The sequence below is a fragment of the Macrobrachium nipponense genome, chromosome 15 (genome assembly GCF_015104395.2).
Source record: "Macrobrachium nipponense isolate FS-2020 chromosome 15, ASM1510439v2, whole genome shotgun sequence".
Lineage (NCBI taxonomy): Eukaryota > Metazoa > Arthropoda > Malacostraca > Decapoda > Palaemonidae > Macrobrachium > Macrobrachium nipponense.
The window spans coordinates 17244888-17262633 of record NC_087208.1 but is presented as its reverse complement, the minus strand read 5'-3'; the positions used below and the strand labels follow the sequence as shown (position 1 = coordinate 17262633).

Here is a 17746-nt window from a genome sequence, read left to right as displayed (position 1 = left end):
TAGCCCCCAGTTTACGACGGGGGTTCCATTCATGAGATGCGTCATAAGCCAAAAATTGTCATAAGCCAGAAAATTGTAAAAAATCCTAAGAAAACCTTACTTGAATGCTTTGGGTAAATATAATGAAAAGTATGTAAACTGCATCTTTACTATGTTTTTCATAAAAAAAACCTTCAAATATTGTTTACTGTATATACTCTGTAAGGTTTGATATTTAAAGACCAATTTAATATGGCCTAAAATTCTGGGATTGAACACTAAATATGGTATAGGCTAGTTTTGGAAATGTGCAAGAGTTTAGCACTAGGCTAAGCCTAGGCTTTGGATTTCCCAACAACAGACAATAAATACAAATGTTGTTTTACTTATTTGAGAATCTTTTCTTGTTGTTATGTTTTTTCTATACTGGAACAGTGCAAACTTTAGGGACTAAGCTAAGCCTACCATATTCTTTGGATTTCCTGACAACGAAGTCAACAAAGTAGCATTTCTTTCCACAGAAGTTGACAAACTTTTATTTTTGTATAATAACGACACTAAATATAAATGTTATTTTACTTACCTGAGAATCTTTCATTACTGTTATATTGTTTCTACATCTGTGGCTGTTCTAGGCTATACATAATAAGTGTAACCTACATTTCTGTTACTATTCTTGATATTTCTATAATTGTTTGAGTTAGTAAATGTAACTGTGTAAAGATGTAAGTTTAGGATGTGCACTCAATACTAGTGAATCTGTTGAATCTTACATTACAAGGCTTAAAATTCTTATTAAAAATTGTAAGTATGACAATGGAGAAGATAAGGCTCTCGGGGATCAGATTGTTTTTGGCTGCGCTGATGATAAACTAAGAAAAAAGTTCTTTGATGCTGAAAAGTTAGATTTGCAGAAAACAACTGATATGTGTGCAAGTTACAAAGCTTCGAGGAAGCAAATGTCTGTGTATAAAGAGGGTAATATTGACACTGTGCAGAAGATGAGTCATAAGCCAAAGCTGTCAAGTGATAGACATTCTAATATAAGTACTACTCAGAATGTGAAAGGCGATGCAGCTGCTAGCTCAAAAGGTATAAATCTTAAAAATTGTAAATTTTGTAATCAGAATTATGAATGGTAAAAAAATAAATGTCCTGCTTATGGAAAACATTGCCCTAAATATAGTAGATTCAATCACTTTGCTGTGAAATGTCCTAGTAATTCTGAATACAAAATCAAGCCTAAGGGTAATAGTAAAGTAAATGAGTTAGAGACGGTAGAAACTAATGAATCAGATGATTCCAGTGTTGAATATGTCCTTAAAGTGGATAAGAGTCCAATGAGTGATAAATTGGTATCTGCAGAAATGAAAATTGATGGTTTTAGAGTTAAATTTCAGGTAGATAGTGGTGCAAGTATAAATGTCATTCCCGTAAAACATGTACCGAACCATGATTTATGTACAAGTGATACAATGCTAGAGGCACGGACATCCACTACTGTTGCCATTGGGTAAGTGTAGAGCAATTTTAAGAAAGTGTATGAATCATAAAAAATATTCCGTAGAATTTGTAGTGGTGAAAGAGAATTTTAAACCTTTTCTTGGTAAAAGAGCATCTGAACAAATAGGTTTGCCAACCATAATAAGGAAATATTTGTGTTGTAAATGATACAGTCTATTAATTCTGATGATTTTAATGATGAGATAGGCACTCTGCCATGTAAGGTGCATTTAACCTTAAACGCCTATTGGACGTATTTTATATCGACAAAAATCGTCTGTTGAGTGCTTAATTGACGTAAAATACATCAATGGTAAAAAGTTTTTTAAATATTCGCGGAAAAATAGTTATAGGCCTACTTGGCAAAAAAATTTTGAATCACGCGCCTTAAGGGATGCTGGGAGTTCACAGATCAAGCTGTTGTTTTGTTTACAAGCGTTACCCAGGCACGCATGCTCGAATTTCTTTCTTCTCGCACTAAAAAGCATCAGCGACACATCTCAGAAATTATTTTGTCACTTTGACGTAATTTTTGCACCATTTTATATTAGCTGACATAGAGTTTTATATATTACAATGTGTGCAATTTCCTGTAGAATACAACAATAAACAACCCATGTTTGTAGCTTTTATCAGTTTTGAAATATTTTCATATAAATAACGATAAATGCCAAAATTTCAACCTTCGGTCAACTTTGACTAGACCGAAATGGTAAAAAAACGCAATTGTAAGTTAAACTCTTACATTCTAGCAATATTCAATCATTTACCTTCATTTTGCAACAAATTGGAAGTCTCTAGCACAATATTTTGATTTATGGTGAATCTTTGAAAAAAACTTTTTCCTTGTATCAGCGCGGTAACTGTGCCAAAAATATCAGAAATTCTTTCGTCAGATTGTCGTAATGTTTGAACCATTTTATATTAGACGTTACATAAAGTTTTATATATGAAAATGTGCGCAACTTCATGTAAAATACAGCAAAATAAACCACCCATGCTTGTATCTTTAATCAGTTTTGAAATATTTTCATATAAATCACGATAAGTAGCAAAATTTCAACCTTAGGTTAACTTTGGCTCGACCGAAATGGTCGAAAAACGCAATTGTAAGCTAAAACTCATAGGGCCCGTCCACACGGCCGAGCTTTGCTCGACGAACTTTGTTCGATGTGACGTCAGAAGCGGAGAAACTGTGGTAAAGTTCTGATTTTCCCTGCTGTTTCTCCGCTTCTGACGTCACATCGGACGAAGTTCGTCAACCAAAGCTCGACCGTGTGGACGGGGCCTTACATTCTAGTAATATTCAATCATTTACCTTCATTTTGAAACAAATTGGAAGTCTCTAGCACAATATTTCAATTTATGGTGAATTTTTGAAAAAAAACAATTTTCCTTACATCCGAGCGGTAACTGCCAAAAAAATCAGAAATTCTTTTGTCCGATTTTCATAATGTTTGCACCATTTTATATTAGCTGTTACATAAAGTTTTAGATATGAAAATGTGCGCAATTTCATGCAGAATACAACAATAAACAACCCATGGTAGTAGCTTTTATCAATTTTGAAATATTTTCACATAAATCACGATAAGTGCCAAAATTTCAACCTTCGGTCAACATTAACTCAACCGAAATGGTTGAAAAACTGCAATTGTAAGCTAAAACTCTTACATTCTAGTAATATTCAATCATTTACCTTCATTTTGCAACAAATTGGAAGTCTCTAGCACAATATTTCGATTTATGGTGAATTTTTGAAAAAAAAACTCTCTCTACGTCCGCACAGTAACTCTGCCGAAAAAATGTGAAATTCTTTCATCCGATTGTCGTAATTTTGCACTGTTTTATATTAGCCATTACATAAAGTTTTATATATGAAAATGTGCACGATTTCATGTAGAATATAACAAAAAAACAACCCATTGTTGTAGCTTTATTCAGTTTTGAAATATTTTCATATAAATCACGATAAATGCCAAAATTTCAACATTCGGTCCACTTTGACGCGACCAAAATGGTCGAAAAACGTAATTATAAGCTAAATCTCTTACATTCTAGTAATATTCAATCATTTACCTTTATTTTGCAACAAATAAATTGGAAGTCTCCAGCACAATATTTCGATTTATGGTGAATTTTTGAAAAAAACTTTTTCCTTATGTCCGCGCGGTAACTCTTCCAAAAAAATCAGAAATTCTTTCATCCGATTGTCGTAATGTTTGCACCGTTTTATATTAGCCGTTACATAAAGTCTTATATATGAAAATGTGTACAATTTCATGTACAATACAACAAAAAGTATAAATAACGATAAATAGAAAAATATTTGACCTTCAGTCAACTTTAACTCGACCGAAATGGTCGAAAACTGTAATTGTAAGCTACAACACACACAGTCTAGTAATATTCAATCAATTACATTCATTTTGCAACAAACAAGAAGTCTCTAGCACAATATTTTGATTTATGGTGAATTTTTGAAAACTACTTTTTTTACATTGCGTGTTACGAATTCATGCATCATATTGTGATAATATTTTCTCTGTGTTGCTTTGATCATTTTACAATTTGTTATATACCAAAATCATTGCAATTTAGTGTACAATACAACTAAAAAATAATTAACTCATTAGGTTAAACAGTTTTGCTCACAGCGCGATTTGTATACAATTATATATGAAAATTTTTTTGCGCTGTCATATATTCCAATATTTATACGTATATGATAATGATATTTTTTTCATTTCTGATGGTTGCATACTAAACTTCAGACAATGACAAAAAAAGGAGCCAAAAATGAACTCTTAATCTTGAAAACTAAGCGTGCTGGGATTTTTTGAAAAAAAAACTTTTCTGCTTCGGCGCTCACTCCCAAACGCCAACAGCATACAGGAGACACTTTCAGAAATACAGGCTCGGCATTTAAGGGTTAACTGTTGCTGAAGCAGTACAACCTGTGGCAATAACCTCATGCAGAATTCCAATTAGTCAAAAAGGGAAATTAAAGAAAATTACTGATGAAATGGCTAAGAATAAAATTGTGTGTAAAGTTGATCAACCAACAGATTATGTCAGCAGGATGGTTACGGCAACTAAGTCAATGGGGATACTAGGGTATGCACTGATCCCAGGAATTAAATCAAGCTCATAAATGGAATTTCATCCAATGCCTTTGATGGATGATGTACTGCCCGAATTGTCCTAAGCTAAAGTTTTTTCTAAGTTTGACTTAAAAAGTGGTTATTAGCAATGTGTACTTGATGAAGAGTCACGTTTATTAACCCTTAAACGCCTAAGGGGTATAATAAAAATTGTCTCCCGTATCCGAGAGGGTCTCGGAGTGAGCGCCAAAGCGGAAAAAATATTTTTAAAAAAAATCACAGCATGCTTAGTTTTCAAGATTAAGAGTTCATTTTTGGCTCCTTTTTTGTCATTGCCTGAAGTTTAGTATGCAACCACCAGAAATGAAAAAAAAATCATTATCATATATAAATATAATGCAATATATGATAGCGCAAAAACAAAATTTCACATATAATTGCATTCAAATCGCGCTGTGAGCAAAACGGTTAAAGCTAACGAATTACTTTTTTTTCCATTGTATTGTACACTAAATTACGATAATTTTGGTATATAACACATTGTAAAACAATCAAAGCAACACAGAGAAAATTCTATCACAAAATGATGCATGAATTCGTAACGTGCGGACGTAAAAAATTTATTTTTTCAAAAAATTCACCATAAATCTAAATATTGTTCTAGAGACTTCCAATTTCTTTCAAAATGAAGATAAATGACTGAATATTACTAGACTGTAAGAGTTTTTGCTTACAACTGCGTTTTTCGACCATTTCGGTAGTCAAAGTTGACCGAATGTGGTTTTTTCTATTTATCGTGATTTATATGCAAATATTTCGATAATGAGAAAAGCTACAACCTTCAATTATTTTTTTTTTGTATTCTACATGAAATTGTGCACATTTTCATATATAAAACTTTATGTAACGGCTAATTTAAAATGGTGCAAACATTACCACAATTGCACGTATGATTTTTTCGGAAGAGTTACTGCGCGGACGTAAGGAAAGTTTTTTTTTTTTTTTTTCATAAATTCACCATAAATCAAAATATTCTACAAGAGACTTCCAATTTGTTGCTAAATGAAGGTTAATGATTGAATATTACTAGAATATAAGAGTTTTAGCTTACAATTGCGTTTTTCGACCATTTCGGTAGAGTCAAAGTTGACCGAAGGTTGATATTTTGGCACTTATCGTTATTTATATGAAAGTATTTCAAAACTCATAAAAGCTACAACCATGGGTTGTTTTTAGTTATATTGTGCATGAAATTGCACACATTTCCATATATAAAACTTTATGTAACGGCTAATTTAAAATGGTGCATACATTACGACAATCGCACGTATGATTTTTTCAGAAGTTACCGTGCGGATGTAAGGAAAAAGTTTTTTTCATAAATTCACCATAAATCGAAATATTGCACTAGAGACTTCCAATTTGTTGGAAAATGAAGGTAAATAATTGAATATTACTGAATATTACTGAAGGTTGAAATTTTGGCACTTATCGTTATTTATATGAAAATATTTTAATACTGATAAAAGCTACAATCATGAGTATTTTTTAGTTGTATTCTACATGAAATTGTGCACATTTTCATATATAATACTCCATGTAACGGCTAATTTAAAATGGTGCAAAAATTGTGTTAAAGTGACAAAATAATTTCTGAGATGTCACTGATACTTTTTAGTGCGATAAGAAAGAAATTTGCGCTTGCGCGCCTGCGTAACGATTGTAAACAAAACATGCCTTGATCCGTGAGCTCCCAGCATCCCCCAAGGCGTGTGATTCAAAAGTTTTCGACTGGTAGGCCTATAAGTATTTTTCCACAAATTTTTTTAAAAACTTTTCTATGTCGACGTAAATTACGTCCAGTCGGCACTCGACAGACAATTTATCTCGACGTAAAATATGTCCAATAGGCATTTAAGGGTTAACAACCTTTCAGACCACATGGGGCCAGTACAGGTGGCCAAGTCTACCTTTTGGTTTAATGGTAAGTAGTGAAATTTTCTAAAAGAGGTTGCAAATGGCTCTTGAAGGTCTTGAGGGTATTACCTACATTGCAGATGATATTTTGGTATATGGTGTTGCTGATACTTATGAACAAGCTGTAAAAGATCATGATAACAAATTACATGAATTGCTGACTAGGTGAAGGAAAAAGGTATAAAACTTAATAAAGAAAAGACTAATCTAAGAAAGTCAGAAGTTACTTTTCTAGTTCATAAGGTATAATTTGGTAATGGTCTAATGGCAGATCCTTCAAAAGTGGAGGCTATCTTGAAAATGGAACTAACAACAGATGTCACTGGTATTCAGAAATTAGGTGGTATGGTAAATTATTTAGGGAAATTTCTACCCAACCTATCTGATGAGATGGAGCCGATTAGAAAACTGACACATCGAGGTGTTAAATGGGAGTGGACTGAAGTTCATGGTAGTGCTTTTTATAGAATTAAGGAACTAATCTCTATGACACCTGTTTTACAGGACTACGATCCAGATAAGGAGTTGACTATTCAGTGTGATGCCTCACCAATGCTGCTTTGATGCAGTGTGGCAAACAGGTAGCATACACAAGTAGAGCACTAACAGATACTGAGACTAAGTATGCCCAGATAAAAAAAAGAGGCATTGTCAATAGTTTTTGCTCTAGAGAAATTTCACGATTATACATTTGGTAGAGAGACTAATAGAAAATTATCATAAACCACTTGGAACAATCATTCTAAAACCATTATGTAGGGCACCAAAGCGTCTGCAAGGTATGCTGATGAGAAGTTTACAATATGATGATGAAGTAAAGCATAAGAAAGGTACTGAGATGCTATTGGCTGATTATTTGTCAAGATCCTACTTGCCTTATCATGGTAGGAATAGCTTGTTTGACCACAATATGATTAACTTATTACCTATTAGCCTAGAACATTTAATAACAATCCAGAAAGAAACAGATGATGATGAAGTATTGCAATTACTGAAATCGGTGATTCTGAGTGGTTGGCCTGATAATGGGAATGGTATTCCAGGTGTACTTAAACCTTATTATTGTATCAGGGATGAATTTTCTGTTCAAAACGGTCTTATCTTAAAGGGTAACAGAGTAGTTATTCCCTTGAAAATGAGGTCATCTATTTTAGAATCTATACATTCATCACCCATGGGTATAGAAAGTTGTTTGAGAAGAGCCAGAAAGTGCTTGTATTGGCCTTGTATGAATGCAGATGTAAATCAATTTGTTCAAAAGGTGAAATATGAAATAGATTCCCTATTGGTCAACATAAAGAATTTGAAATCACATGAGTTGGCTGACAGACCATGGTAAAAAGTAGGTGTTGATTTGATGAGCATCAAGAATCATAAGTATTTGGTAACTATTGATTACTATAGTAGTTTTTGGAAAATAGACCATCTTGAAAACACTAATGCAAGTACTGTAATAAAGAAATTGAAAGCTTATTTTGTAACCTACTGTTGTGATATCTGACAATGGGCACCAGTTCAGTAGTGAGGATTTTAAGAATTTTGCTTTGAATTATGACTTTGGGCATGTAACGAGTAGTTCTCATTATCCTAGATCAAATGGTAAAGTAGAGTCTGCTGTAAAGATTGCAAAAAAAAAAACCTCCTGTAAAAGCAGTAGAGAGTGGGAAGGATCGTTATTTAACAATACTAGATTACAGAAATATTCCTATGAAAGAATCTGATTTTAGTCCTGCTCAAGGGTGTCTTGGCAGGAGAACTAGAACTTTGTTACCTATGTTAACTTCTTTGTTGAAACCCCAACCTTTTGATGGTAAATTTGTGAAGACTAGAAAAGCGTTGAGAAATTGTAGAAGTAAATGGTATCGTGATAGAGGTGCTAAAGACTTGGAGGCACTAACTGAGGGAGATACTGTAAGAATTAAACCTTCCATTCTTGGTAAGAAAAAATGGGATACTGTAAGAATTAAACCTTCCATTCTTGGTAAGAAAAAGTGGGATTTTGGTAAAGTTATTGAAAAACTTGAAAACAGATTTTACGTAGAATAGTCTAATGGTATTTTGTAAAGGTGAAAGAGAGTTCATTTAAAGAAAATGAATGAAATGGGAAGACCAGAGAAGGTAAATCTAGAGAAATGGTGTGAAAGCTAGTCCTAGCAAACCTACAAAGAAAGCAAGCCCTGACACTGATGTAGGAATTAATTCTGATGTATCTGTAAATGATGGTAAAGGTCAGATTGATATCAATCCTGTAATTAATGATTGTGGTGTTCATTCCAGTAGGATGAATAGAGAAGTGAGAAGCACTAGAAATAAGATGCCAAATAGATTGAAAGATTTTCCAAATAGATTTGAAAGATTTTGTTATGAGCAGGTGATGTTTTGTGTTTGTAACCCTGCTAGTATTTGATTCTTTATTTTCCAGAAGACTTGTTTAATTTTTTAAAGTGTGTACTTTCTTTTTAAAACAAGAGGGATGTTACAATAATTGATGTTTCTATAATTGTTTGAGTTAGTAAATGTAACTGTGTAAAGATGTAAGTCCTACGTCATTTTGTAAAGAAGTATTACCACGCCTAGTTTGTAATCGGCGTTTGAAAACAATGAGATTGGATACCAAAAAACAGAGGTCATCACAACGTGTATTTCTGTTCTGGCCACCTTTATTTGTGTTTATTAATTGATTGGAACCCCAATACTTTAACAATTTCCCAAACGTAAACAAAGTATATTAGCCGCCATTTGTATTTCGTCAGTTGGTAACTCTTCAATTTCGATTCACAAAGAATCATGTATCTTTTTATTCTTTTGGTAAAATGATGCTGTAAATTGAAAAACTTTAAGTCATGCATTAAATTTAATGAAAAAAAAAATGTGAATTAAATTATCATAAAATACAAAATTACTTTAATCATATCAAAGACTCCTCTCATTGAAGCTAACAAATATTTTCTAGAATTTTTCTTGTTAGGTAAAGATAGATTAATGAATAGAAATTGATGGTTATTATACTGTTTGGTAGTTAGAGTGGTTGAAGAGAGATAATAAAAATGTATGACTACTATACTGTGAACTAGTTAAGAGTGGTTGCTTGGCAATATTTCGGTACTCGACAAAATGATTGTAAACGAATGTCGATAGGCACTTTTTTTATCATAATTAATTAATTATTGATTGAAATGAAATTAGTATATACTAATTATTTATACATTTCATAGGCATATTCTAAGCTTTTAACTTCTTAGTTTTAGATGTCAGAATCTTAGGCTAGGCTACAGTAGTAACTGCTAACATTGCCTGGACTTATTGCTAGAATTAAAACTCACCATTATAAGGGATATACGCTAAAATCCTAATATATGCAGTAAAAATGGGGCTGAACATTACATGCAGTCAAATATTACTCCAGTACGTATATACAGCATTTGGCCTTTTTGGAGTCATATTTTTTCTGTCGGATCAGCATCGTAACCCTGGAAAATGTGTTGTAAACCTGGAAATAATTTCCGATGAATATATACAGGCAGGCCATAGTTATCAAATCTCGGTTAATGGCGATCTGGTTTTATGTTGCTAGTCTAGTGCCATAATATCAACAATTAATGGTGCCATAATGGGCAGAGTTTCGGTTATCGTCGCCATTAAAGTGTCAATAATAGAGTTACGGGGCTGTCCCACTTGGCGCTGTGGGTGCCATAAATTGCTAAATCTTGGTTAATGGAGGTTTTTGGTTATCAGATGCCTGCTGAGAACAGCAACCCCACCAATAACTGGGGACTGCCTGTAACTGAAAAGTGTCGTAATCTCAGAATGTCCTAAGCCGAAACTGTCGTAAACCAAGGACTGCCTGTATCAGCTAGTGACGAGTGCTAAAAACCCGATATCAAATGAGAAACAAATCAGAATCCCAAGCAGTTAACCAGCAGTCTCGGAGAGATAGGCTTAAAGGTGGCTATTACGGATGCTAACTGCTACCCCCTACAGGTCCTCCACGACAGCTCTTCACTAGGCAAAGTATATCTAAGGAAGGTTATCGGTTCCCTGGATCTGATCTTTATTCAAAACATCTTTAGTTGAGGAATGACAAATGTTTCAAACCTTTTCAATTACAGTGGTACCTCGACATACGAAAGGCTCAACTTACGACAAACTCGAGATACGAAAGCAAATACGAAAAATTTTACAGCTCTACATACGAAAATTACTCAAGTTATGAAAAGTTGTAGCTGTAAAGTCCCTGTAAAGTCCCAAGATTCACCCGGACCACCGAGAACAATTTTCAAACTAGCGCCCCGCCAACTGAGTAAACTCTCGCCACCATCCTCCCGCTCTCTCATTGGTTCCTGATGCTAGTCACCCCATAAGATCCTGCTCTCCTATTGGTCAGCATCTACCCCTTGTGCTTTATGTATTCTATTGGTAAAAGGATGCTGTAAATTGAAAAACTTATTCATGCAATACATTTAATAAAAAAAAAAAAAACATTAGGTAAAGATAGAATAAAGAATAGAAATGAATGGTTATTACACTGTTTGGTAGTTTCAGTAGTTGAAGAGAGATAATGAAAATTTATGGCTTACTGTGTACTAGGAAAAGTGATTGCTTGGCGATCGTTCGGTACTCGTAAGTGCTGTATGTCAACAGAAGTTTGGAAACTTTTTTTTGTTTTTGTTTATTATGGTTAATGGTTACTTAATAATTATTTGAAATGAGTACATGCAATACATTTAATAAAAACAATTGTGAATTAGATATCATAAAATATAAAATAAATCAGACCGCTATCATCGAAGCCAACAAATACGTATTTTTTAGAATTCTTCTTCTGTTTTAATATTACGTTACGTTTATGTTTCATTATAGCTGTCAGTAACTCGGTATCTCCATTAGGTAAAGATAGAATAAAGAATAGAAATGAATGGTTATTATACTGTTTGGTAGTTTCATTAGTTGAAGAGAGATACCAATGAAAATTTATGGCTTACTGTGTCCTAGGAAAAGTGATTGCTTGGCGTAATTGCTTGACATTCGTTTGGTACTCATAAGATCTGAATGTAAATAAACAATTGGAAGGTTTCTTTTTGTCTGTTTGTGTATTATAGTTAATGATTAAGTAATAATTATTTGAAATGAGTACAAACTGATTATTTATATATTTTATTGGTATATTCTAAGCTTTTAGCTTCTTAGGTTTAGATGTCAGAATCATAGACTAGGCTACAGTAGCAACCGCTAACATAGGCTATGCTTATTGCTAAGGGACATATGCTGAAGTCCTAATATATGCAGTAAAAGTGGGGTTGAACATTACATGCAGTTGAATATTACTCACTCAAGTATGGAAAGGGTGAGCGAGTCAGAATATTCTGGCATGTCCAATTTAGCAGTTCTCTGGTATTTTAGCAATAATTTACCTTAGAAATAGCGCTAAAGGAACGTATTTCACGTAGCGACACGGTTTCCTCTCCCAGAAATAGATTTTTCCCATGTCAAAATCCCTTTTTGGAGTCATATTTCTTCCGTCGGATCGGCGTCGTAACCCTAGAAAATGTGTTGTAGGCCTGGAAATATAATTTACTGGGGTGTTTTTGTAGGGCTTGGAACAGATTAGGCATTTTACATATAAAATGCGGTTCAAGATACGAAAAAGTCATGATACGAAGGCCGCCTCCGAACGGGTTAATTTCATATCTCGAGGTACCACTGTACTTCATTATATCCATTCCTTGAGATTTGGAAAACTCTTCAAGTTGGGACTTGACCTTTGTGGTGCACAGTCTTATTATGCTGTATTAAAAGCATCTGTTGGATGCTCTTTAAGATTTGACACTCAAAACTGTGCTCCCAATCACCTTTGTCGGCTATAAGCATGTTTAGTGAGCTCCATACCCTTTAGGGAGGAAAGCTTTACACCTGGGATATTGGTCATCAGCTGGTCTCTCACTTGCCCGGGAGGTCATAACTAAGACTCAGTCTTCTATCAGGGATAGCTCTTTTTTTGGTTCATAAGCTATTCATAACCTGTTTCCTCAGGCTGAAAACTGGCAATTTCCTATGGCCCATGAGGGTTTTTGAGTCCATCCTCCAGCGAGCAGATCTTTTCCCATCCATCTCCCTCTCAGATGTTCCCCCACATAATTCACCAGGAATGACTAGTGACTAAAAATTCTCTTTATTATTGACTACGGGACATATCTTGTGCTTAGTCTGTTGCATCTTTGAAGGCCTTGCTACAATCACAACTAGGGCTCATAAGGTTTGTATCTTTCATCCTCTCTGGATTTAAAGTATAATTTGGAATTCACTGCTATCCTTAAAACAAGCACTTGGTGTTGTCATAACATCTTTGCTAAGTTTCATCTTTGTGAAATGACTTGCAAAGCTCCCTATATGTAGTCCTTGAAACTCACTAGCAAGATGTACTATGCATTTTCTGTAGGGAAAGACTTGAATCAATCATATCCTCCTTTTCATATTCATCCTTCATTTAATGGGCCTGAGGAAGCTTGTATTTCCTAGAGAATAATTTCATTCCCAACTCATTAATTATAGGAGCTCTCCTCATTTAGATATTTTCAGCCAACAATCCACAGCTTTTTTTTTCAATGGAACTGTACTTCTGACAGCTTTGTCCTCCTTTCCACAACTGCATTTACCTTTCCCTCCCTTATATTTGTGATTCAGGTTATATATTTAAGATTAAAGGGTTGTAATGACAAACTATAATTTTACAATAAAACAAAGTTTTACATAAAACAATTAAACAATTTCTAGTGCCCTCCTCCCATAAATGGAAATTGGCACAGAATGTGCATGTACAGTGGTATTCTTTCCTTTCTTTGCTTTGTGTGCCTGGATGCTTTCCACTGAGTTAACAAGAACAATGCCAAGAAATATCAGGCAGCTTCTGTATTATCTCCATTAGCCATGTGATATTCTTTTCTACCTTGATCTTTCTTCCCTACCTAAATCAAGATATAAGGAAATATAAATACTATAAATGTTGTACCTTGGTGAGCTTGGAGTTATCCTAGGGCTACCTGGAGTACTCTTTCTTCTTGATCTAGGAGGACTGAGTGGTTGACAGTGTATACGATTTGGACTTTTCTTGACAGCGGTGCCTACTGTCCTGAAAACAAAATCAGTTACAGCTAATAATGTATTTCTATTAAATTTTTTGGAATAATACATAGTTTAAAGACCAAGCACTTTCATACATTCTTTCACAGCTTTCCTTTTATATTTTACCATAATAATATTATTTAACCTTTTGATATAAGACAATGCAAGATTCTGCTATAATATTGAGATGTCAGCAAAAATGTTTCTGTTTTTCATAATTTAATTTTAAAAGAGTACCATGGATAACTGTATCACTTTTAGCTTTTGATGCTTGTCTACCATCTACAACTCGGATAGGTATGGAGTATACTTCTGCTAGGCCTATCTCTGTACCTGGTGTTAACTTAACCTTTCCTCCTCTGTTATTCGTAATCTGTAAGGGGTAAGGGCTTTTGATTTTGCCCTGTCTGACTTCATGTAAACTAGAAGAATAATGTATTCCATTTACTTGCGACTTTTCAGTAAGCGTGAGAATTTCCTTCCCTTCAAAAATTGGATTTACTGTACATTCTACCCACGTACTTTCTCCTGGTTTAAGTCTTAATTCCTTCTCTAGCTTTAAATAAGTGCATTGATTTGATTCTAAAAGGTTAATGATCTGTTGTGAACTCGTGATGCATTCTGGATATCTTCCCTCTGTCTTATCCTTCTTTAAGATACCTTTTACTGTGGGATTCTCTTGAGTCTGGGTTCTTTTAATTGGCTTGCATATTGGTATTCTAGAAATCTCACGACCGTTGTTAATCACTAGTTGTTCTCTAGGGGCATCAATGCTTATCCCTTGTCTACCCATAGTTGGATAACCTATCAGCAAATGAGCAAAAGCTAATTGTATATCTCTGGCTACCAGAACATTTTCTCTTAGAGCAATTCTTCCTAGCCTAAATGGAAAATCTAACTGTCCAATTACGTGGATATCATTACCCTGGACGTCTGTGATTCTACAATCTACCGCTGGATTCAAACTTAAGTGAGAAAAATACAACCGATACACCTTTTCTGACATTATATTCTTAGGACTACCTGTATCAAAGAATGTAACAATAGGTTTCTCTAGACAACAGTGCGGGAATAAATGGTCTATAATTATATTCAGTTCCCTACATCAACTTTGCTAACCTGTGTAGCTGGGCTTAGCCTTGACATTCCGGACGTTCTCTCTGTTATAGAGGAAGATTCATTGTACCAGTAAGCAGAAAATTTCCCACTGCGTCGTCCGACATTGACTGAACTGGTTGATAACCTATGCTTGCTGTTTGATTAGCATATCTATTTGGGACGGAATTCTATTTCCTCTAACTGGGGGAGATGACTATTGTTTCTATTTCTGCCTCTCGACTGAGCAATCTACCTCTAGGAGCTGAAACAAATTTATTCCTGCATTCTCGAGCACTATGTCCTGTGATCTTATGGAAAGGACAGAAGGCTATCCTCGGCAGTCACTGGCATAATGTCCTCTCTTCTGACAGTTATAACACGTGACTGTCGAAAATCCTCCTTGAGAAGATTTACCTGGCATCTTATTCTGATTTCTAGATGGTGTCCTAGATCTATTTGGACCCTTTCTTTTTGTCCTATAGCGACTAAAGGTCTGTATATAGGATTCCCTTCAGGTCTTCTACCTAGGATTTTTGTTTCCTCCTCTTCAATCTCGCTACATCATCGGATGTCTCCACTTACGAGTCATCCTTGCAATAACTTCCGTTGGCAGGCTTCCAATCATTATTGCTAGTCTAAATATTTTTTTAACATTGACTCATTAGCATTTTTGCCTTGCCTCCTTCTGCCTCTATCCAACCTGTGGATTCCATGAAGTTACCCCATTCATTCATATTGTTATACAACTGAGAGCTAAACTCTTGATAACGTCTTTCGTCTAACTTAAATTGACGCACTATCCTTGCCAAGCTAGTAACTGGATCCCTTTCACCAACTGTGGAATAGACCTTCCTAAAATACCGTTTCAATTCTTCCCAATTCTTAAGATCTCGGTAAGTCTCGGAGTGGACGTATCGTTCTAAGTCTCCTCCTGCTTCCAAATCAAGATAACTCTTGGCTTCAATAAGCTTTTCTCTATCTGTCCCCGTTATGCTATCTAGGCGTGTCTCCACTTGCTCTATCCAGTTCTCTAAGTTACAAGCTAACTGACCGTTCTTTCTTCCGCAAAATTTAGCTATGTGATTAATCACATGTCCCTTATGTGTTCCCATTACTGCTGCGTTCGAATTCGCGGACTGTGTACCTTCCGGCATGGTTAATTTCCTTGTTTGACTTCTCGTGAGCACAGGCGTTCTTACGTTCTGATAAGGAGTCGGTCTCCCTTTGACCATCGACTCGTTAATGGAAATTTCTTAAGTACTGAGTATCATTATAAATATCAAAGTTATGACAGTAATATCCCGAAAAGAAAATAATAATAACAATAAACGGTTTTTACTAAAGTATTCGATCACCAAAAAAAAAAATAAAAGATTTTTCCCCTGAAATATTCTCAAAGTCTTACGTTACCGGTAAGCGATTCTTAAACAACAACAAAAACCCTCTTAACAGTTCTGGTAAAACGATACTGAAACTGACCGTAAAGTGTGCGCTAACGAGAGACCTCTCATGAGTTACCCTTGTTATAACAAAATAAAAACCAGTAAACATTCATTCGACGTAACGAATAAGAGTAAAAGGCAAATATCAAACAAAAAAAAAACAAAGTACAAGAAATCACAAAAACAACCAAAATCACAAAAATAACATAAAATGGCACAATGAAAATTCAAATTAAAATTTAAAGTTATTGGTTAGTAAATACAAATGTTCGGGAAAAAGTCTTAGTAGCTGATTAGTTAGAATTAGTAAAATAAGGAAATATCGTGAGGTTTCGTTGCCAAAAAAAAAGTTCAGTGTAAAAATCTTTTAATCTTGAAATACCAGAAATTGTCTAACTGAAATGTTAATCGCATAATTTACTTTTAATAAAGTTTAATGTTATGTAAGTGTGGGGACATTTACTTGGACTTAACCCTTAAACGCCGAAGCGGTAAAAAAAAAATGTCTCCCGTGTGCAGGAAGTGTTTCAGAGTGAGCGCGGAAGCGGAAAAAATATTTTTTTCAAAAAATCACAGCGCGCTTAGTTTTCAAGATTAAGAGTTCATTTTTGGCTCCTTTTTTTGTCATTGGCTAAAGTTTAGTATGCAACCATCAGAAATGAAAAAAATTATCATTATCATATATAAATAATGCGATATATGATAGCGCAAAAATGAAATTTCATATATAATTGTATTCAAATCGCGCTGTGCGCAAAACGGTTAAATGTAGCGAGTTACTTCTTTTTTCGTTGTAATGTACACTAAATTGCGATCATTTTGGTATATAACACATTGTAAAACAATAAAAGCAACACAGAGAAAATATTATCACAAAATAATGCATGAATTCGTAACGCACGGACGTAAACAAAAAATATTTTTTTTCAAAAAATTCACCATGAATCTAAATATTGTCCTAGAGACTTCCAATTTCTTTCAAAATGAAGACAAATGATTGAATATTACTATACTGTAAGAATATTAGCTTACAAATGCAGTTTTCGACCATATCTGACTAGGTAAAGTTGACGAATGTCGAATTTTTTTATATATAAATTTTTTTAAATTTTTTTTATGCAATTAATTTTTTGGAAATAACGAAAAGCTACAACCTTCAAATAAATTTTTCGTTTTATTCTACATGAAATTGCGCACATTTTCATATATAAAACTATGAAATGCCTAATATGAAACGGAGCAAAATATTCCGAGAATGGAACGTACGCATTTCGGAGATTTGTGGCGGAGAATCCGCTCGCGGAGGGAAGGAAAGATTTTTTTTTTTTAAATTCACCATAAATCTAAATATTGTGCTAGACTTCGAATTTGTTTCAAGATGAAGATAAATGACTGCATATTACTAGACTGTAAGAGTTTTAGCTTACAATTGCGTTTTTCGACCATTGCGGTAGAGTCAAAGTTGACCGAACATGGTTTTTTTTCTATTTATCGTGATTTATATGCAAATATTTTAAAATGAGA

The 17746-nt window shown here is 34.2% G+C and overlaps 1 protein-coding gene across 1 annotated transcript in view; it reads right to left on the bottom strand.

Annotated features, from left to right (window-relative positions):
- The window catches only part of LOC135226630 (uncharacterized), a 110640-nt gene that overhangs the window by 61418 nt on the left and 31476 nt on the right, over window positions 1-17746 (bottom strand). The window contains exon 4 of the mRNA XM_064266344.1: window positions 13570-13689. Coding sequence (XP_064122414.1) covers window positions 13570-13689 — 120 coding nt within the window. The remainder of the gene's footprint in view (window positions 1-13569; window positions 13690-17746) is intronic.